General features: G+C 44.7%; 1 protein-coding gene across 1 annotated transcript in view; it reads left to right on the top strand.

The window, feature by feature from the left end:
* The window catches only part of ROS1 (ROS proto-oncogene 1, receptor tyrosine kinase), a 367,389-nt gene that overhangs the window by 66,461 nt on the left and 277,314 nt on the right, over positions 1–23,614 (top strand). The window contains exon 13 of the mRNA XM_077281692.1: positions 1,150–1,331. Within this exon, the coding sequence (XP_077137807.1) occupies positions 1,150–1,331 (182 nt within the window). The remainder of the gene's footprint in view (positions 1–1,149; positions 1,332–23,614) is intronic.

Raw genomic sequence — 23,614 nt, 5'->3', positions numbered from 1 at the left:
TGTTGCGCTCAATCCTGGGGTGAGCTCAGTCACAGCTCCACTCCCAGGGTTTTTTCACATCCTTCCTCTCCCTTCACTGTCTCACATTCAACTTTCTAACCCCGCCTCCAGGCCAGAACTTATAGGGAAGCTACCCTGAAACCGGGTTTAGAGATCCCCCTTCTGGTCTGGAGTCAGAAAAGGTGTTGTATGCCAGCGTACCTCCTAAGGGAATCCCTTCTTGCTTCTAGGCATGGCATCACGCCCTGTGAGGGAGAAAAAATGCAACTGTGGCAACTGGACTCCTGGGGTGCCACAAATTCACAAGTCTGCAGTCACACACTGTGACTACGGACAACCCCTTTAAGCATAATAGTAGGCACGTGTAGTATGAGCTCCATGTCTTTTGGGGGCTTTGCATAATGGTTAAAAAATAATATTGATTTCATATTTAAAGAAAATTAAATCAGCGTGTCGGCCCAGACAGCTGACATTGGAGTCCAGCTGGGGCACCTGAGCTAGAATGTGAACATTACAGCAAGATGCAGTGAAATTATGTTGACAAGTTTATTCAAAAATTCATGAGCATTAGAGGAGCGGTATCTATGTGATCAAGCATGGAAACTTTGTGAGTGGCCAGAACTGAGTGGGAGGGGGGAAGAGGTAAGTGGCTGCAAGTCCTCGCCAACTCTAGATTATAATAGAATATTCATGAGTAGAAGCTTTCGGAGAACAGGGAAGAGCATATATAGGCCTATGCCCGGTGATGATATTAGTAATTTCCTTTTGTGGGTTACAATAAATTTTGATTCATTTAATTTTTGCTCTTAATAAAATGTAATTGGTATATCACAATTTTTTTTTTAAATGTATCAGGAAATAATTTTCTGGAGGGACCCAAAGATTTTGACAGCCTAGGGGTTTTTACAGGATTTATTCCGTTACTGGTCAAATGATAACCACTTATATTTATAGGAACTGTATTTGTTCTTGTGTTTTTTCTTAATATTCTTTAGTATTTTAAATCTACATGATAGCTAGTGTAACGCAAATGGAAGTCTGTTTGATACATACCGCCAACTATAGTTGCTTCCTCTGTAATTCATTTTTAGAAAGAATTCTGTATCATCTGGAGCTTTAGGTTTATTTTCTCTGATATGCTGATTGCAGATCTAGACTGGTACAATGGCACCATCTACTGGAGTAATGAAACAGGTCATGTGCATCTTTGGAAGATAAGTGACACAATTGAGGATTCAGCCCTGTATGTACCTGAGATAAGACGAGCTGGTCCCCTGACATATGATTGGATTGGACAATTCGTCTACTGGGCTGACAAGATAAACCCTAAGGTATGAGATAAGATGTCATCTTTTGAGGGGAATCTGAATGTTATTTCTACTAAACTATCAATAACTTTTACACACATATACAAATCTCATATAGATGTACAGTGAATCTGGAATTTCTCTTGTAATGCTTTGATAAGAGTAGTCTTTTCTTTATGTGATAAGACTTTAAGGACCATGCCCATTTTCAGGGTGAAATAAACTGCTCCAAAAAAATAAAGGGAACACTTAAACAACAGAATATAACTCCAAGTAAATCAAACTTCTGTTAAATCAAACTGTCCACTTAGGAAGCAACACTGTTTGGCAGTCAATTTAACATGCAGCTGTACAAATAGAACAGACAACAGATGGAAATTATTGGTAATTATCAAGACATACTTAATAAAGGAGTGGTTCTGCAGGTGGGGACCACAGACCACATCTCAGTACCAATGCTTTCTAGCTGATGTTTTGGTCACTTTTGAATGTTGGTTGTGTTTTCACACTCACGGTAGCATGAGACGGACTCTACAACCCACACAAGTGGCTCAGGTAGTGCAGCTCATCCAGGATGGCACATCAATGCGAGCAGTGGCAAGAAGGTTTGCTGTGTTTGTCAGTGTATTGTCCAGAGGCTGGAGGTGCAACCAGGAGACAGGCCAGTACACCAGGACACATGGAGGGGGCTGTAGGAGGGCAACAACCCAGCAACAGGACCGCTACCTCAGCCTTTGTACAAGGAGGAGCAGGAGGAGCACTGCCAGACCAGGAGGAGCACTGCAAAATGACCTCCAGCAGGCCACAAATGTGCATGTGTCTGCACAAACGGTTAGAAACCGACTCCATGAGGATTGTCTGAGTGCCCGACGGCCACAGATGGGGGTTGTGCTCACAGCTCAACACCGTGCAGGACGCTTGGCATTTGCCACAGAACACCAGGATTGGCAAATTCGCCACTGGTGCCCTGTGCTCTTCACAGATGAAAGCAGGTTCACACTGAGCACATGTGACAGACGTGACAGAGTCTGGAGACGCCGTGGAGAGCGATATGCTGCCTGCTACATCCTTCAGCATGACCGGTTTGGCAGTAAGTCAGTAATGGTGTGGGCTGCACAGCCCTCCATGTGCTCGCCAGAGGTAGCCTGACTGCCATTAGGTACCGAGATGAGATCCTCAGACCCCTTGTGAGACCATATGCTGGTGAGGTTGGCCCTGGGTTCCTCCTAATGCAGGACAATGCCAGACCTCATGTGGCTGGAGTGTTTCAGCAGTTCCTGCAAGACGAAGGCATTGAAGCTATAGACTGGCCCGCCCGTTCCCCAGACCTGAATCCAATTGAACACATCTGGGACATCATGTCTCGCACCATCCACCAACGTCAAGTTGTCCAGGAGTTGGCAGATGCTTTAGTCCAGGTCTGGGAGGAAATCCCTCAGGAGACCATCCGCCGCCTCATCAGGAGCATGCCCAGGCATTGTAGGGAAGTCATACAGGCACGTGGAGGCCACACACACTACTGAGCATCATTTCCTTGTCTTGAGGCATTTCCAGTGAAGTTGGATCAGCCTGTAATTTGATTTTCCACTTTGATTTTGAATATCATTCCAAATCCAGACTCCATGGGATATTCATTTTGATTTACATTGATCACTTTTATGTTTTATGTTCTCAACACATTCCACTATGTAATGAATAAAGATTTGCAACTGAAATATTTCATTCAGTGATATATTCATATCATATTCATAAAAAAAAAAATAAAGATTAAATAAAGATTCAGTGATATCTAGGATGTGGTATTTTAGTGTTCTTTTTATTTTTTTAGAGCATTGTATATACAAACACAATGTAAGGGCACTCTGCTTTTAAGGCTAGGCTCATATGACCAATTTTCTCTCATCCGAGAAAATGGGTCTGATTATGCTAATCACATTCTGCTCAGACTCTTGTCCGATTTTCTCGGATGTGGAGAATTAAAGTAGAAAAAAATCTTCTCCATTCAGTTGTGAAAATTGGATGTTATCCGAGTGCAGTCCAATGGTTTAGATGGACCCTTAGACAAGAATGGGTGACTGCCATCCAATTCAAAGGCAAATCGTGCAGGTTGCAATTTTATTCCTCCGACCACTCGGTCAGAGGGAAAAAAAAGTCGGACATGTGCACAACCTCATCGAATAACATGGGGTTGAGTGATATTCATCAAAATGATTCTTGATTTTTACAGTCGTTTGCACGAGCCCCAAAAAACACATAGATTAGACTCCACTATCGTTGCACAGGTAAAGAAATGTGAGGCATTTTTTTTCTGCCTCTAGTTAAAGCCTACTTTAGAAAGATGGGTGGTTAGTGGTGCATGTTCAAGGTAGTGGTGCCATGAATCTTCTATTTTTGCATTCTACTGGCCAGCTCTTTACAGCAACTTTTTAAGCACTGGTTTTTGAAATAGTAAATCTGTATGTTTATTATTTTGGAGATTATTATCCTTTTGGGACTTTTTTCTTTAACATCTTTAATTGAAAGTCAGTACATTCTTATTCTCCCATAAAGGAACTATACTATAACTATTATGCATTTATTTTGTACTGTTTTATTATATACAGTAGCTCTACAGCCTGACATTACATTACCACTTCTACATATATAACAGACATTCCACATGCTATAGCATGCTGTGTTTTCTCTAGCAAGCAGTATCACTAATACTAAAGCCTCTTGGATAGGCATTTCTCTGTAAATATAAAGTCACTAGGGCATTAGTCACTCTCCACTTGGGCCTGTGCTTGTGAGCCCACTATCATATACATGTATGTGGAAATGTTGCAATATACCATAGTCATTCACATGCCTGGAAAACTACTAAAAATGGACATCTACAAGAATTGATTCCCATCTCTGCCTTCCATGGCCAACATGTGAATTACTACTACATGCAGGACGACGAAAACAAGTACAACTGTCAAGTACAACTGTGCTACATTGTTTGCCTATCTCACATAGAAATAAATGGGAGCTATATATACTAGATTACTTGATAGAGTGTTGATCCAGGGAACTAGTCTGATTGCCGTATGTGGAGTCGGGAAGGAATTTTTTGGAGCTTACTCTTTGCCACATGTTTTTTTTTTGCCTTCCTCTGGATCAGCATGTTAGGGCATGTTAGGTTAGGCTGTGGGTTGAACTAGATGGACTTAAAGTCTTCCTTCAACCTTAATAACTATGTTACTATGTTACTATGTTATTACCCCGTCACGACATTTGATGTGTATATATATATACTAGATGGTAGCCCGATTCTAACGCATCGGGTATTCTAGAATATGTACGTAGTTTATTTATGAAGATTTTAGAATAATACATTGAATACACAGGATTCGGCCGGCCGGGCGTGACCAATTAGCGAAGCGTGGTTCAAATCCTGCGCCAATTCGCGGCCGGACTGCACTTATTGCTGATTGTTCACGACCGGCATCATAGTATATAGCACAGCCACGCAGTATATAAGAGCCCACGTAGTAAATAGCACATTCAGGTAGTACATAGCACAGCCATGTAGTATATAGCACAGCCACATAGTATATAGCACAGCCACATAGTATATAGCACAGCCTCATGGAGTATATAGCACAGCCCACAGAGTGTATAACAGCCTACATAGCATATAACACAGAAAGCCAGGATGAAGGAACTGGTGAATGGACTGCAGGGCCGAGGGTGGTCGAAAGAGAGGCGAGCCAGGACCAGGTCTGGAGAAATCTTATAGGGTCCTCTACTCACAAGCTACTGAGAGTTGGCATCCCAGGTGATGGTCATTACGTATGACCATCAGCAGAGAAGGGAGTCTATTGAAGGGTTTGGAACCCATCATCACATCACGTTCAAACATTGGCTAGTAGAGGCAGAACACTGGGAGCTGATGGGTGGAACCAGGGCCACATTCCTCAAAATAGAGGGGCAACATCGCTGGTATGTAGTGGGTATGATGCCAGAGTAAAGGGAGCAGGATGAACCCTTCATGAGGAATGAAAGAGCCTGGCAAAGGCTCCTTGAGGCTGCTCAAGATAGGGCTACTACCACCCCCGAGAGAGTGTACTGTCCTAGGGGTTCCCCACCCATGTGGGAGCAACTGATGGTGCAGGTGACGCAGGGGGCTTTTGCCCATTTCTATATGTTGGGGGCTTTGCACTACCAGAAACTGGGTCACTTACAACCCAGGCATTTGGGAATCGGGCTCCAGAAGGCAGATGAAGACAGTCCCCCCACCCTCCTGAGGAAGGTGAAGAAGCAGATATCTGAAGAGCATTACTCTATTACCCTCTTATAAATTTTTTCCTGGCTTTCTACTTTGTGCAAAGCTTTGTGCAAAGCCTTTATGAGTGTAGGGGCACAGCAACTACACTTTAAAAATATTTGAATGAGGCCCGCCAGTTGTCCTTGGATGACCCTCCTTATAATTTTGTGCAAAGCCTTTATAATATTTATGTATAAAAGTACATAAACTACATTTTCAAAATATTTGCTTTTCAAATTAATTTCTGGATATAATTAGGCATCCATAGAGTTTAACACGGTTATTGATGCATTATGGTGACATATTAAACTCCAAAAAAATGCATAAAAAATGTGGCTGGGTTAAATTTCTCTGACATACACTATTCTGTAGTTTGGGGTAAATTTCTATGATATCTAACCCTCCAAAAAGATCAAAATTTTATCAACACTCCAAAATAGCATTTAAAAATGTATCGGTATTATATTGCTCATCAATAGAGTATTATACACTCACTGGCCACTTTATTAGGTACACCTGTCCAACTTCTTGTTAACACTTAATTTCTAATCAGCCAATCACATGGCGGCAACTCAGTGCATTTAGGCATGTAGACATGGTCAAGACAATCTCCTGCAGTTCAAACCGAGCATCAGTATGGGGAAGAAAGGTGATTTGAGTGCCTTTGAACGTGGCATGGTTGTTGGTGCCAGAAGGGCTGGTCTGAGTATTTCAGAAACTGCTGATCTACTGGGATTTTCACGCACAACCATCTCTAGGGTTTACAGAGAATGGTCCGAAAAAGAAAAAAAATCCAGTGAGCGGCAGTTCTGTGGGCGGAAATGCCTTGTTGATGCCAGAGGTCAGTGGCGAATGGGCAGACTGGTTCGAGCTGATAGAAAGGCAACAGTGACTCAAATCGCCACCCGTTACAACCAAGGTAGGCCTAAGAGCATCTCTGAACGCACAGTGCGTCGAACTTTGAGGCAGATGGGCTACAGCAGCAGAAGACCACACCGGGTACCACTCCTTTCAGCTAAGAACAGGAAACTGAGGCTACAATTTGTACAAGCTCATCGAAATTGGACAGTAGAAGATTGGAAAAACGTTGCTTGGTCTGATGAGTCTCGATTTCTGCTGTGACATTCGGATGGTAGGGTCAGAATTTGGCGTAAACAACATGAAAGCATGGATCCATCCTGCCTTGTATGGAGCATCTTAGGGATGTGCAGCCGACAAATCTGCGGCAACTGTGTGATGCCATCATGTCAATATGGACCAAAATCTCTGAGGAATGCTTCCAGCACCTTGTTGAATCTATGCCACGAAGAATTGAGGCAGTTCTGAAGGCAAAAGGGGGTCCAACCCGTTACTAGCATGGTGTACCTAATAAAGTGGCCGGTGAGTGTATATGCTTGGGACGATTTTGGTGGTATATTGCCCTCCAAGAAATTGTTTAAAAATGGATTGGTATTTTATTGCCCATTCTTAGAGTTTTACATGCTCTTTGGTAGATGTCGGTGATATCTAACCCTCCAAAAAAAATTCAAAAATTTATCGGAATTATATTGCTGATCCATAGAGTATTACGTCTTCTTGGGTGCATTTTAGAGTATACATCTTCTTGGGTGCACGTTGAAAAAAGTTCAAAAATGTATCGTTATTGCACATCCATAGAGTTTGTTATATTCTTGAGTAGATTTTGGTGGTATATAAACCTTCAAAAAGTTGTTCAAACATTTATCGGTATTATATTGCTCATCCATAGAGTTGTCAAAACTCTGCCAGGTGTCCCGGGACCAGGGGCTCCTTCCCTGTCTCTAATGCTAGGTGTGCCCTTGCTCGCTTTGTTCCCCGGATTACTTCTGATGGCGAGGACGGCGGGGCCACGTACCTTGTCTTAGCTCCTGAATCCACCCTCAGTGTGTACCCTTCTCCCACCCAGGGAAGAGAAGATTGGTATTGTACCGTAATACACCATCAAGACTAACAAGGTAATACAAACAGGAAGAAAGGAAAATGTCAATAATTCAAATATACTTCCACAAACAACAAAGGTAAACACTGTGGAGTGGAGGATGAGGTAAAACCAAAGTAGGGGAAGGAGAAGAATTAGCATATACCCAAAACCTAGCAACAGTCTCATATAAATCCACCAAATGCCTTCTCAAAAAACAACCACAAACCACCATCTCCTAACTAACCAGCATAAGCTGGCAATGAGTGCTAGCCAGGGCTCAGATTCAATAGGAGATGGGAGTGGATAACAGTGAATAGCTGAGAGACTTAATGCAGGAGAGCTTCTGTGGCGCGCCAGGGTCCTGGTCATCACAGTGGTATTGCTTTCCTCCAGGGGAGAGTGATGCTACGTTTGGAGGCAAGGAAGGATAACTGCATCCAGGTACCACAAGCATGCAACACATTCATACTCCAGGCCACCAGGGGGAGCTTTCGATCCTATTTACTAGGTGACTCTCTCTCTCTCTCTCTCTCTCTATATATATATATATATATATATATATATATATATATATATAACTGGTAGTCTGTGTTGAAAGTTAGTTAGTTCCAGACAGGAGTCAATTCCTGACACAGTCAGTTCCAGACAGCAGTCTGAGGAGGACAGACGGTCCATGGAGCTGTGCATGCCCTAAGAGCTGCAGCTCCCAGAAAGAGACATTTTGAAGGCAGAATTGTATTGCAGCAAGCGTGAAGGAAAGCAAAGCACAGGAGATGATACCAGAAGGGGACCAGCCCCGAGCAGGCTGCCTCCTTCTGAGGCGCAGATAACCGGTAGCCAGAACACCGAGGTTGTAAGAACCTCTATGACTTACATCAGAGACCAGCAGGACAACTGAACTCCAAGTTACCTGTCCGAGCTAACACCCAGGAGACACGGTGGCACCCCTCAGAGGCCGGGGCGTGCTAGAGTCCCTATAAACCACCTCAAGCCACCAGTCATATGGGTTTTGTCCTATCCAACTATGGGGGACAGAGAGAGAGACACAACATCTGTGAGGACCTTATTTGAAGCTTATGCAGTAAGGGACTACACCACTACAGCGCAAGGGAAGGCTATTGATTTCCACCTGGACAAGGGGACTCTGGACTTGCCTCCAAACTGGCCAGACTCTACCTGCCCTGTGATCTGGTGCCCTGGACTGTGGCTGCTGAAGACTTCAGTAAATGAGGTAAAGAGACTGCAAACCTGTGTCCTTGTTCTTCACTGCACCTCTCACCATTCTACCATCTACACACTGGGAAGCCCTGGGGATACACTTCACCTGTGGGAAGGTATACCAATATATATATGCCAATATGCCATAACATCACCCCAGCGGACGCCTTAAAGCAGCGCCGGTCACCCTGACCGAATACCACAGGTGGTGTCACGAACATAAACTTTATTCCCTTTAAAGACCTTTCCCTTTTATACAGACGTCCCAGGGCCACGGACCGGGTCGCCGCTGTGACATCCCCCTGTGAACCGCAGGACCCGGTACCGAGTACCCCCTTGCCCTGACGGGGCGCTCCACTTCCATAGCTCTCAACTGAGCAGGTTAACCCCTGCACTACTAAAAGAAACCTTCACCATTTAATATGAAGGTGAAGTTCTTCTAAACAGTGCAGGAGTAGGAGAAATCAGATGCTGCCGCCTTCTAGCTCCTCTCTGTCATGTTAAACCCGTGATAAGAGTATTACATGTTCTTGGGTAGTTTCAGTGGTATCTAACCCTAAAAAAGTTGTCTAATGTTTTTCGCTATTATGAGCATTATATCTTCTTGGGTGCATTTCAGTGGTATCTAACCCTCCAAAAATGTTTCCATAAATGTATTGGTATTTTATTGCTCATCCGAAGAGTTTTACATGTTCTTGGATAGATTTTGGTGGTACCTAACAGTCCAAAAAATAGTAAAAATTTTTTTTGGAATTATATTGCTCATCCATAGAATATTACATGTTCTTGAGTATGTTTAGGTGGTATTTAACCCTCAAAACAAGTTGTCAAATTTTGTTGGTATTACATGACTCATCTGCACTGTATTATGTGTTCTTAGGTACAGATCAGTGGTATATACAACATAACATAAAAGCAGTGAGAAATTTGCTGGATTCAGTTACTATCCATACAGTTTTATGTGCTTTCTGTTACATTTCAGTGTCATACAAAAATAGAAAAAACCTTGAAAAAATGTTTTTGGATTAATCCATACACTATAACGTGGTTCTTGTTACATTTTTCTGGGATATTAAACTCACAAAAACCCTTCCAGAATTGTTTAGGAATTTAATGATTCATCCAATACACTGCAACGCAGTTCCTGTTACATTTCAACAAAATATTGTGTAAAGCTATAGTGGGTTAAAATAAAAAAAAAAGGTTGGCCTGGTACAGTTCACAAAATATTTTTGTAAGAAAAATTAACTATTGTCATGTATACTGTAGAACCTGCTACAACAACAAAATTGCCCTGCTACAGGTGTATATACTTTCTTAATATTTTAAAGAGGCATTCCAGTTGTTGCCTTCAAGGGAGTATAGATAACCCTGCTTGTAATTTTTAGAGGGCCTGTTACTCTGCATAGCTTTTAGGAATGAAGGAGTATTACAACTATACTTTACTCACAATATTTGAATGAGGCACTACAATCGGTGCCTTCCAGGATGAATGGATGACCCTGCTTTTAATTTTTGGAAGGTTTTGCAGTTAGTGCATAGCCATTATGAATCAAGGAGTATCACTACATGACAATTTGAACAGAATATGCATGAGGCCCTCCTTTATGTCATGCACAGGGTGTATATGAGTCCCTCTAACATCATGTTTTTGGCAGTTCTTGCTTTCTTCATAAATTGCACTGAAATTTACATTTCTTTACTAAAAATTTCAATTTTGGTTTATTTAAACTACTATTTTTTTAATCCTTTTTAAATTTTGCCCTATAAATAAGTCATTATACAGGAAAGAATGTTTCTTTATAATTTTTTTCACGAAAGCACCAATTTGTTGTCAATTTTGAATATTTTTTTGTCAGTCCTGAAAGTGGAGTAAAAGTGTGACACTATTGTTCTCCGCAGCGATATGGGAGTCAGAGATGCTTCCAAGTGTCTTCCCCATGCTGTTCTCCTTCCATTCAGCACTTTTTCCCATCCCTTTCATAATTTTCACTGCCCCCAAACCTCTTTGTAGGGTCTGCTGGAAAAATGCTAGGATTTTCCATTGATTGCCATTATACTCGTTACTCAAAACGAGCATTAGGAATTACTGGCTCAATTGGCTCAAGTAATGAGCATCTCAGGATTTTAGTGCTCGCTCATCTCCAGTAAAGACATGATTGTAAGAGCACTTTAATGTAGATTAAATTGATACCTTTGGTATAGGGGTGGAGCCGCATATTCATCGCTGTAATGAGCGGCACCACGTGACCGCTCATACAGGACAAGCTGCGGCGCGGAGAGGAAGCGTCGAGGGAGCTGGGTGAGTATTTTAATAACAGCGGCCAGGGGCACAGGGGGTGGGAGGGGGGAGGTTGCCGGGAAGTTTATTTAACAACAAAAAAAACAATGATTTTTCATTCCTTCTCCCCAGCGAACGCTGCTGGGAAGAAGGAATGAATTCCGGCTTCAGCACCAGATGCAGGGAACAGCGCTTATCTCTAGCGCTGTCTCCTGCACGGTCCGTGTCGGCACATGTGCGGGACACGGCTGCCGCATGTGTGCCACACTGATGTGCCACGTGAGCACACAGACACACGGACACGGATAACTCCGGTACCGATTTTTCCGGTACCGGAATTATCAGGACGTGTGAGACTGCCCTCAGACATGTTTGGTGTCTATGAACTTGTAATGACCTGGAGAATCACAATGGCAGGACAGTTTTAGCATTTAGTGAACCTAAAAAAAAGCTAAGCAAAAAACAAATGTGGGATTACACTTTTTTTGCAATTTCACCACACTTGGAATTTTTTTCCCGTTTTCTAGTACGCGACATGGTAAAACCAATGATGTTCAAAAGTACAACTTGTACCGCAAAACATAAGCCCTCACATGGCCATAATGACTAAAATTAAAAAAGTTATGACTCTGGGAAGGAGGGGAGCGAAAAACGAAAACGCAAAAATGAAAAAAGCTCTGGTCATTAAGGGGTTACTCCAATAAAGGAGTAGAACCATCTCAACGAAGATCACAAAGAAATGGACAGCATGTGACTTAAGTAGGAGTGTCTGAGCAAAAGGTCTGAATACTCTGCACCGAAATGGTATAATTAAAAATGGCAGCTCGGCACACAAAAAATAAGCCGTCACCCAACTCCAGATCACGAAAAATGGAGACGCTACGGGTATCAGAAAATAGCGCAATGGTTTTTCTTTAGCAAAGTTTGGATTTTTTTTCACCACTTAGATAAAAATGAACCTATGAACCTAGACATGTTTGGTGTCTAGGAACTTGTAATTACCTGGAGAATCATAATGGCAGGTCAGTTTTAGCATTTAGTAAACCTAGAAAAAAGCTAAACAAAAAACAAGTGTGGGATTGCACTTTTTGTTTGCAATTTCACCGCTCTTGGAATTTTTTCCTGTTTTCTAGTACACAACATGGTGAAACCAATGGTATTGTTCAAAAGTACAACTCGTCCCGCAAAAAAATAAGCCCTCACATGGCCATATTGACTGAAAAATAAAAAAAGTTATGGCTCCGGGAAGGAGGGGAGCGAAAAACGAAAACGCAAAAATGAAAAAAGCTCCGGTCAAGGGGTTACTCAAATAAAGGAGGATCACAAGGAAATGGACAGCATGTGACTTAAATATGAGTGTCTGAGCAAAGGGTCTGACTACTTATGACCATGTGATATTTCAGTTTTTCTTTTTTATTATATTTGCACAAAAAACTACATTTCTGTTTTTTTCAGTCAAGATGGGGTGCCGAGTGTACATTAATAAGAAAAAAATTAACTGTTTTGAATTTACCAAATGGCTGCAATGAAACAAAGAGTGAAAAATTTAAAGGGTTCTGAATGCTTTCCTACGCACTGTATATATAGATTAGATAGATAGATAGATAGATGGATAGAATAAAAGCCGTCAATTCATGTGCCGCGAACAGTAAAATCAGAGTGTGACAGGTTACAATAGAATAGATACCCCACTGTACTGTATATATATGTGTGTTTTTAAGAATATTTCCTTTGAAAACGATGTGTAAGTGACATAAAGCATTGCTCTATGTAAAAGCTCATCTTAAAATCGCATGGCAGTAAGATAGCAATCGCACTGCATTCTGATGTCAATCGGTGTGAAAAGGTGTAATTGGTGTGAAAAATCGGGTTGTACTCGCATGACACTCGTGAGATTCTCGGCAGTGAGAATCGGACCAATTTAGTGTGACTCCAGCTTACAAAAGCTCTCTCTACTGGTCCTGTGTATTTTGCGCATTGTATCGAAAATGAAATTCCAGTACTGTTCGCACTATCAAATATGCCAATATGAGTGATGACATTCAGTTCAAGAGGTAAGGGGAGACAATCACTATTTAAAACAGTGAATTGACACAGTCATTTTATTAATTGTAATATACAGTATATCCTTATGCTTTGACTTGTGTTGCTACTGGGTAGCAATATGTTTATACTCTGTGGAGTTTTGTTTCCTGTTTCCCCCTATATGTTCTAAATCTGTCTCCAGTATGTGTTTTGCCTGTGACTAAGGGTACCGTCACACAGTACCATTTTAATCGCTACGACGGCACGATCCGTGACGTCGCAGCGATCGTATGATTATCGCTCCAGCGTCGTAGACTGCGGTCACACGTTGCAATCACGGCGCTGGAGCGATGCCGAAGTCCCCGGGTAACCAGGGTAAACATCGGGTTACTAAGCGCAGGGCCGCGCTTAGTAACCCGATGTTTACCCTGGTTACCAGCGTTAACGTAAAAAAAACAAACAGTACATACTCACATTCCGGTGTCTGTCCCCGGCGTTCTGCTTCTCTCCACTGTGTAAGCGCCATAGCCGGAAAGCACAGCGGTGACGTCACCGCTGTGCTCGCTTTCCGGCCGGCGCTCACACAGTGCAGAGAAGCTGAGACGCCGGAGGACAGACACCGGAATGTAAGTATGTACTGTTTTTTTTTTTTTACGTTTACGCTTGTAACCAGGGTAAACATCGGGTTACTAAGCGCGGCCCTGCGCTTAGTTACCCGATGTTTACCCTGGTTACAAGCGAACACATCGCTGGATCGCTGTCACACACAACGATCCAGCGATGTCAGCGGGTGATCAAGCGACGAAAGAAAGTTCCAAACGATGTGCTACGACGTACGATTCTCAGCAGGATCCCTGATCGCTGCTGCGTGTCAGACACTGCGATATCGTAACGATATCGCTAGAACGTCACGAATCGTACCGTCGTAGCGATGGAAATTTCACTGTGTGACGGTACCCTAAGGCTAGGTTCACATTGCGTTAGGGCAATCCGTTTAGCGCTAGCGCTAGCGGATTGCGCTAACGCAATGTTTATTTAGGGGCCGTGTTTGGGGTCGCGTTAACGTCCCCGCTCTCGCAGATCCCCGATCTGCGAGAGCAGGGAACGGACCTCGGGCGCGCCGCAGACGCTGCAAGCAGCGTCCGAGGCGCGTCACAGAAGAACGGCACATCACTAGCGCGAGCCGAAAAAGGCACGCGCTAGTGATGCGCTGCAGGAGAAATTTACATTGCTGTCAATGGGCACGCTAACGGACCCGTTGCACGGTGTTAATTGCGACATTTTCGCCGTGCAACGCTGTCCGTTAGCATGCACACATTAACGCAATGTGAACCCAGCCTAAGAAGCAGGTGGCAGCATAGAAAAGTGTTGTGCCTGTGAGTAAGCAGCAGGTGGCAGCATACAAAAGTGTTGTGTCTGTGAGTAAGCAGCAGGTGGCAGCATACAAAAGTGTTGTGTCTGTGAGTAAGCAGCAGGTGGCAGCATACAAAAGTGTTGTGTCTGTGAGTAAGCAGCAGGTGGCAGCATACAAAAGTGTTGTGTTTGTGAGTAAGCAGCAGGTGGCAGCATAGAAAAGTGTCACACCTGTTAGTAAGCAGAAGATGGCAGTAGCAGAGAGAAAGAGAGAAAACCAATGAGGAGATTGTTTAGGAATAGAGATGGGTGAACCCGAACATTAAAGTTTGGGGTCCATACTGGACACCTAGAGTCTGTGCACGGACCACGTACATGGACTTCTGCCATTTTGGGGTTGATGTCTTGGGGTTGATGTCAGCTTACATCAAGCCCAGAGGTTAGTAATGGAGAGACATCTATCTTACACCCCCATTACTAACCTCATAGTGAAAAGTAATCAAGACACACAGATAAAAGTCCTTTAATTGAACAAAACAGTCTCTGATAAATCTTTTTCCCATTTATTAACATAAAAATAAAATTAAGTAATCCTCACTTGTCCGCCGATAATCCATAATGCTAATGTCCCACAACGAGCCCCAACTCTGCTACATCTGGTTGCATTGCTCAGCAGTAATATTACTGCTCAGTAAGACAGCCAGATCACACTGTGCTTAGCGTGAGAACACGACTGCAAATGGCCGGCGCTAAGCTTCATGACGACAACGGCAGTCACACACAGCTGCGTTCACATGCTCATTTTAGTCTGAGCTGGGTTGCCAGGCTGATTGGTTGCATTACTGATGTCACCACTCAGCAATGCAACCAGATATAGCAGAGTTGGAGATTGTCATGAGATATCATCATTCTGGATTATTGGTGGGCAGGTGTGTACAATGTTGATTTTTTATTTTTATTTTCATGTTAATAAATGGGAAAGTGAAGAAGTGTTCTCTTTCAATTAAATGACTTTTTTTGTGTGTGCGTGTGTGTGTGTATTTATTACTTTTCATTACAGAGTTGATATTAATAGCCTGGGGACCTTTATGGATATTGGCCCCTTCCCAGAATAATAACACCAGCCCACAGCAGCCTGCTTTCCCTCAGCTGGTTGTTAAAAACAAGGGGATCCCAAGCCATTTATTTTAATTTTTTTTTTTTTTTTTTTAGCTAAATACATGTACAGTAAGCTACACATGCAATGCACTAATTATATATCTCATTGACATATTTCTTACTATGCACAGGCGCTGGCTGGTGAATACTCTCATCAGCATATGCCTGCTCTTGCTGATATCAGCGAGACCAGGCGTACGATGATGAAAGCAGTAGTCATCAGTTAACACTTGACCGGCGGTAATCTTTTCACTGCCGGTGACAGCTGCTGGCTCCCACGTTGTCATGTGTGTGACAGAATGGAGACCAGAGCGCTGTGACTGACAGTAACATCAGTAACGTTACACTGATCAGAGCCGGTGTTTCTCGTGCTGTCACGCAGCGTGGGAACCGCCTAATGTTGGGGTCTGGGTTCAGGTTTGAGTTTGACTACCGTTCTGGTACCCAAACCCAATGGAGACAAATATCCATGGATTCGTCCATTCTTATTTAGCAAGAAAAAGGGAAACAATGACAGTGTGGATCTTACTCTTGCTCTGAATAAGAACTATGTCAAGTCAAAGTAGAAGTATGCCCTGAGAGTATGAGTGGCTATAGACTACCATGGCTGGTGCATGTAACAATTATCCTGTGTTCTGCAGTGTGTTTGAGACAACAGTTATTAAAGTGTGGACATCTTCAACGTAATAAATGTGTGGTTGTCTGGTTTTGTTGCCTTGTTTCAATGAGTTATAAAGTTCTACTACCCTCCTAGCCGGGATATGCCATTGCATGCCAGATCTGGCACATCCACAGTGAAACAAGGTGTACTGACCTCTGTTAGATGTCGTCAGAGCTGAATATCCTTACTTGTAGCTCAACCACGAAGCTGGGAGGGTCTTGGACTGCATAACTCTTCACATGGACAGCACTGTCCAGATGACTCATGATGAGACATAACTAGTAGGGTTGAGCGACTTTTACTTTTTTAGGACCGAGTCGGGTTTCGCGAAACCCGACTTTGTCATAAGTCGAGTCGAGTGAAATCGGCCGATTATCGCGCAAAGTCGGGGATCGACCAAAACACGAAACCCAATGCAAGTCAGTGGGGAACCTCCTCCTCCTCTCTCCCCTGTGACGCCACAGAAAGCAAGCCGGAACCTATGTCATCACGCTGCCCACACTCCTTCATTGGCTGAAAAAATGGCGGGGAAAGCGTCATATGAAACGCGACTTTGGCGCGAAGATCGCCGACCGCATGGCCGATCCCACAGTGGGATCGGGTCGGGTTTCATGAAACCCGACTTTGCTGAAAGTCGGCGATTTTTGAAAATGTCCGATCCGTTTCGCTCAACCCTAATAACTACATGTAGCATGTGCACTAATATATCTTCATTTTCTAAGAAATGATAAAATGCTCTATTTATATGTGCATGTGTCAAGAATGATTTTGCAAAGCAGTATCATGCTGTGGTGGTGGTTTGGGAAAATGTATATGTATTGTAGGGATTTCACTCACTCAGGTGCGACGGCTGACACTCAGGAGACACGTTCCTTTAAGAGTTCACAGGGTTTATTGCTCCATAAACCACATGGCAAAATAACAGCAAGCAAATAGCCTTTAGTTCAGGAAAAGAAAAACAGTGTCCAGTCCACCAGGCTCAGTCCTGTAGCCTTAACACACTCAGGAGGGTTTCACCTCCACACATATCTACTGTTAAGCATTAGCCTATCTTATATAGAGCTAACCACACCCAGTAACCCATCACATGATTAGCCATGTGGTCTGACATCACCACAGGTCCTGAAACATATACATGGTTATGTGCAACAAAGAAATACTCCGGGCTACATTACAGCAACAAGCCACCTATGCGACACATATCTCTCGTCGACTACACACCCTTTAGCCATGCTACATACCTCCCCCCTCTGCCTAAAGCTGTGGGGCTTGGCACTTTCCCCCACTAAACAAGGGATTCTTGATAGGGCATCCGCATTACCGTGCAGCTTTCCGGCCCTATGTTCCACATGGAAACTGAAGTCCTGCAGGGCTAAGAACCAACGGGTGACCCTAGCATTTCTACCTTTTGTTTCCCTCATCCATCTAAGTGGGGCATGGTCAGATATTAGTGTGAATTTACGACCCAGCAGATAGTACCGTAACGTGTCCACCGCCCACTTTATGGCCAAACACTCTTTTTCTATGACTGAGTAGTTCTTCTCAGATGAGGACTGCTTTCTACTCAGATAGAGAACAGGATGCTCCTCCCCATGTAGCTCTTGGGAAAGGACTGCTCCTACCCCAACATCTGAGGCATCTGTCTGAAGAATAAATTCTTTCTTGAAGTCCGGAGCCATCAGAACAGGCTGCTTACATAGAGCCCCTTTCAACACTTGGAAGGCTGACTCTGTCTCTTTGGACCATTTAACCATCACCGATTTTGTCCCCTTTAGTAGATCAGTCAGAGGCGCAGCCACTGTGGCGAAGTTCTGGATGAACCTCCTGTAATATCCCACGATTCCCAGAAAGGTTTTAACTTGCTTTTTGGAGAGTGGTTTCGACCATGTTTGGATTGCCTCCACTTTCCTGATTTGGGGCTTTATTTCTCCACGACCCACTATATAGCCTAGGTATTTAGCTTCTTCCTTACCCAAGGCACACTTCTTCGGGTTTATTGTAAACCCCGCCTCTCTTAGAGCATCAAACACCGCTTGGACTTTCTCCAGATGACTCTCCCAGTCCGGGCTAAAGATGACGATATCATCTAGGTACGCAGCAGCGTAGGCCTTATGGGGTGCAAGGACTCTATCCATAGCCCTCTGGAAGGTCGCCGGAGCTCCCTGTAGGCCAAACGGCATCCAGACATACTGGAAGCATCCATCAGGTGTCGAAAAGGCCGTCTTCTCCTTGGCTTCCTGTGCCATGGGGATCTGCCAATACCCCTTTGTCAAATCCAAGGTGGATATATATCTGGCGTGCCCAAGCCTTTCGATGAGCTCATCAACGCGGGGCATGGGATAAGCATCAAACTTGGAGACCTCATTCAACTTCTGATAGTCGTTGCAAAACCTCCACTCTCCATCAGGTTTTGGGACCAGGACAATTGGGCTCGACCAACCGCTCTTGGATTCCTCAATGACTCCAAGCTTCAACATACGCTCCACTTCCTTGGAGATAACTTCTCGACGAGCCTCAGGAATGCGATAGGGCTTCACGTTCACCCGCACATGTGGCTCTGTTAGGACCTCGTGCTCTATGACCTTCATGTGTCCTGGCAACTCTGAAAACAGGTCTCTGTTTTTCTGGAGTAACTCCCGGCACTGCTGTTTCTGGGTCTTCGATAGCGTCTCCGCTATAGTAACTGCTTCAACCTCACCTTCTGGGTTGCTTAACAACGATGGAGTTACTGTCGGCTCTCTATCTTGCCACGGCTTGATGAGGTTGACATGGTAGACTTGGAATGGTTTTCCGTTTTCCTGGTTGGTGAATTTTATAATTTACTTCACCAAGTTTCTCGACAACCTCATATGGCTCTTGCCATTTGGCCAAGAACTTGCTTTCCACCGTCGGAACCAACACAAGAACTCGGTCTCCCGGGTTGAACTGCCTCACTCTTGCAGACCGGTTGTAGACTCTGGCCTGAGCTTCTTGCGCCTGGAGGAGTTGTTCTTTCACGATAGGCATCACCTTTGCAATCCTCTGCTGCATCAGGGCCACATGCTCAATGACGCTTCTGTGGGGCGTGACTTCCGCTTCCCAGGTTTCCTTGGCTATATCCAGGAGTCCTCGCGGATGTCAGCCATATAGAAGCTCAAACGGTGAGAACCCTGTGGAGGCCTGTGGAACTTCACGAATGGAAAACATCAGATAGGGTAAGAGACAATCCCAGTCTCTACCGTCTTTCTCTATAGCTTTTCTCAGCATGCTCTTCAGTGTCTTGCTAAATCTCTCAACAAGGCCATCTGACCGGGGATGGTACACCGAGGTCCTCAACTGGGAGATTTTCAGGGCTTTGCATAACTCCCTCATCACCTTGCTCATGAAAGGTGTCCCTTGGTCAGTCAGGATCTCCTTCGGCAGACGTGTCCGGGAAAAGACATAGACCAACTCGCGGGCTATACTCTTCGAGGAAGAATTTCTCAAGGGAATTGCCTCAGGATAGCGTGTGTCATAGTCCAGGATGACTAATATATACTGATGGCCCCGGGCTGATTTAACTAAGGGACCAACCAAGTCCATGGCAATTCTCTCAAACGGCACCTCAATAATGGGCAGTGGCACAAGGGGGTTCTGGAAATGAGAAGTGGGAGCAGTTAGCTGATATGTAGGGCAGGACCTGCAATAGTTCACTATTTCCCGGTGACACCCAGGCCAATAGAACCTCTGCACAACCCGTTCCTGCGTTTTTTCCACCCCTAGGTGTCCACCCAAGATGTGTGAATGGGCCATGTCCAACACCTTCCGTCTATATGGACCCGGCACAACCAACTGCTCTACCAACTCCTCCCTTATTTTCGTGACCCGGTACAACAACTCCCCACTCATCAGAAAATGGGGAAATCTTGTGTCTGCCCCCGGCTCCTGTACCACCCCATCAATAACTGTGACATTATTAAAGGCTTCCCTCAGAGTGGGGTCCCTATGTTGGGCAGTCCCAAAATTTTCACCGGTTACCTCTAACTCCATAATGTCAGATGCAGGGGACACTTCCTCCTCATCCCCAACCAGAACACAAAAAGGAAACCTGTCTGTCTCTGGGTGTGGCGACACCCTACCAGGGTTCATTGGTTCCCTACTCTTGCTAGGGAGCTCAGAACCTTTTCCCCACAAATCCCAAAACAAACAGAAATCCCGGCCAATAATTATAGGGTGCAACAAGTCCTGCACGACGCCGACTATGTGGGACTCAGTGCCACATGCCATTTCAACGTCCACCCTGGCCAAAGGGTAGTCCTTTGCATCACCATGTATGCACCGCACTCTGACCTTCTTTCCCGGGAGCAGGTGGAGAGGAAAAGTGGCCCTCACCAGGGTCACTAGGCTCCCCGAGTCTAACAGTGCCGTGACTGCTCGACTGTTCACCTTTACGGGACACGCTTGAGGTCCCTCGTTGGGCGGAGAGTTCACACTGCAGGCTGGATACTCATAGTATGAACAACGGCGTCCCATGCTGCAGTCCATCTGCTCAGTGGTCTGGGAACAACGGGCAGCTACAGTACAGACCAAAAGTTTGGACACACCTTCTCATTTAAAGATTTTTCTGTATTTTCATGACTATGAAAATTGTAAATTCACACTGAAGGCATCAAAACTATGAATTAACACATGTGGAATCATATACTTAACAAAAAAGAGTGAAAGAACTGAAAATATGTCTTATATTCTAGGTTCTTCAAAGTTGCCACCTTTTGCTTTGATGACTGCTTTGCACACGCTTGGCATTCTCTTGATGAGCTTCAAGAGGTAGTCACCGGAAATGGTCTTCCAACAATCTTGACGGAGTTCCCAGAGATCCTTAGCACTTGTTCCTTTTGCCTTCACTCTGCAGTCCAGCTCACCCCAAACCATCTCGATTGGGTTCAGGTCTGGTGACTGTGGAGGCCAGGTCATATGGCATAGCACCCCATCACTCTCCTTCTTGGTCAAATAGCCCTTACACAGTCTGGAGGTGTGTTTGGGGTCATTGTCCTGTTGAAAAATAAATGATGATCCAACTAAACGCAAACCAGATGGAATAGCATGCTGCTGCAAGATGCTGTGGAAGCCAGGCTTGTTCAGTATGCCTTCAATTTTGAATAAATCCCCAACAGTGTCACCAGCAAAGCACCCCCACACCATCACACCTCCTCCTCCATGCTTCACGGTGGGAACAAGGCATGTAGAGTCCATCTGTTCACCTTTTCTGCGTCGCACAAAGACACGGTGGTTGGAAACAAAGATCTCAAATTTGGACTCATCAGACCAAAGCACAGATTTCCACTGGTCTCATGTCCATTCCTTGTGTTCTTTAGCCCAAACAAGTCTCTTCTGCTTGTTGCCTGTCCTTAGCAGTGGTTTCCTAGCAGCTATTTTACCATGAAGGCCTGCTGCACAAAGTCTCCGCTTAACAGTTGTTGTAGAGATGTGTCTGCTGCTAGAACTCTGTGGCATTTACCTGGGCTCTAATCTGAGCTGCTGTTAACCTGCAATTTCTGAGGCTGGTGACTCGGATAAACTTATCCTCAGAAGCAGAGATGACTCTTGGTCTTCCTTTCCTGGGGCGGTCCTCATGTGAGCCAGTTTCTTTGTAGCGCTTGATGGTTTTTGCAACTGCACTTGGAGACGCTTTCAAAGTTTTCCCAATATTTCGGACTGACTGACCTTCATTTCTTAAAGCAATGATGGCCACTCATTTTTCTTTACTTAGCTGCTTTTTTCTTGCCATAATAATACAAATTCTAACAGTCTATTCAGTAGGACTATCAGCTGTGTATCCAGCAGACTTCTGCTCAACACAACTGATGGTCCCAACCTCATTTATAAGGCAATAAATCCCACTTATTAAACCTGAAAGGGCACACCTTTGAAGTGAAAACCATTTCCGGTGACTACCTCTTGAAGCTCATCAAGAGAATGCCAAGCGTGTGCAAAGCAGTCATCAAAGCAAAAGGTGGCAACTTTGAAGAACCTAGAATATAAGACATATTTTCAGTTCTTTCACTCTTTTTTGTTAAGTATATGATTCCACATGTGTTAATTCATAGTTTTGATGCCTTCAGTGTGAATCTACAATTTTCATAGTCATGAAAATACAGAAAAATCTTTAAATGAGAAGGTGTGTCCAAACTTTTGGTCTGTACTGTATATGTCCTGGCCCGTGGCACCTCCAACAAATAATATCACCCATAGGGACCTTGGACACCACCTCCCCCACCCTTTGTGACCTTGGACGCGCCACCCCTTTTTGGGACTCCGCTCCCTTCTGGGACCCCAGTACGGCATGGGTTGTCTCCCGGAGGAGCCTTCCAACCCTTGGTATCTCTCGACCAGTCCGATCAGTTCGTCAGCATTCTGGGGATCACCCTGGGCAACCCAAGTCTGTATGGACCTCGGGAGGGAATGCACAAACCGATCCATCATCACTCGTTCCACCATCTGTGCAGGTGTACATGACTCTGGCTGCAGCCATTTCTGGACCAGGTGCAACAGATCAAACATTTGAGAGCGAGGCAGTTTGTCCCGGTGATAGGCCCAGGAGTGAATTCGCTGTGCCCTGACAGTCAGTGTCACCCCCAAACGTGCGAGAATCTCGACTTTCAATTTGTGATACTCTTTGGCATCCTGCAAGGTCAAATCATAGTACGCCTTCTGGGGCTCTCCCGTCAGGTATGGCGCCAGTACCTCTGCCCACTGCTCTGGCGGGAGTTTTTCCCTCTCAGCGACCCTCTCAAACACCGTCAGGAAGGCCTCAACATCATCCCCGGGGGTCATTTTCTGCAATGCGCGTCTTACCGTCTTCCGGACGTGGGTGTCATCAGCCAAACCTGGGGTTGGGGCACTCATCTTGCCCTGGATGGCGGTTGCCAGAAGCTGCATCTGCTGCCGTTGCTCCTGCTGGCTCTGCCGTTGCTCCTGCTGGCTCTGTTGTATCTGCTGCTGGCTCGGTTGTATCTGCTGCATCAACAGCCTGTTGGTCTCTTGCTGCCGTTGCTCCTGCTGTGACTGCAACTGGTCCAAGTGTTTCAGCAGGTCCTCCATTTTCCCCGGCAATGCTTGCTGGCTTACAACAGACTTGACCCAGGACATCCAATAATAGACTTACGTCTCCACTGGGAACGCTGCCCGCATGTCTACCACCAATTGTAGGGATTTCACTCACTCAGGTGCGACGGCTGACACTCAGGAGGCACGTTCCTTTAAGAGTTCACAGGGTTTATTGCTCCATAAACCACATGGCAAAATAACAGCAAGCAAATAGCCTTTAGTTCAGGAAAAGAAAAACAAAGTGTCCAGTCCACCAGGCTCAGTCCTGTAGCCTTAACACACTCAGGAGGGTTTCACCTCCACACATATCCCCTGT

This window comes from Ranitomeya variabilis, chromosome 2, assembly GCF_051348905.1.
Source record: "Ranitomeya variabilis isolate aRanVar5 chromosome 2, aRanVar5.hap1, whole genome shotgun sequence".
Taxonomy (NCBI): domain Eukaryota; kingdom Metazoa; phylum Chordata; class Amphibia; order Anura; family Dendrobatidae; genus Ranitomeya; species Ranitomeya variabilis.
The sequence above is the reverse complement of the archived record's forward strand: the minus strand, read 5'-3'. Positions and strand labels throughout refer to the sequence as shown.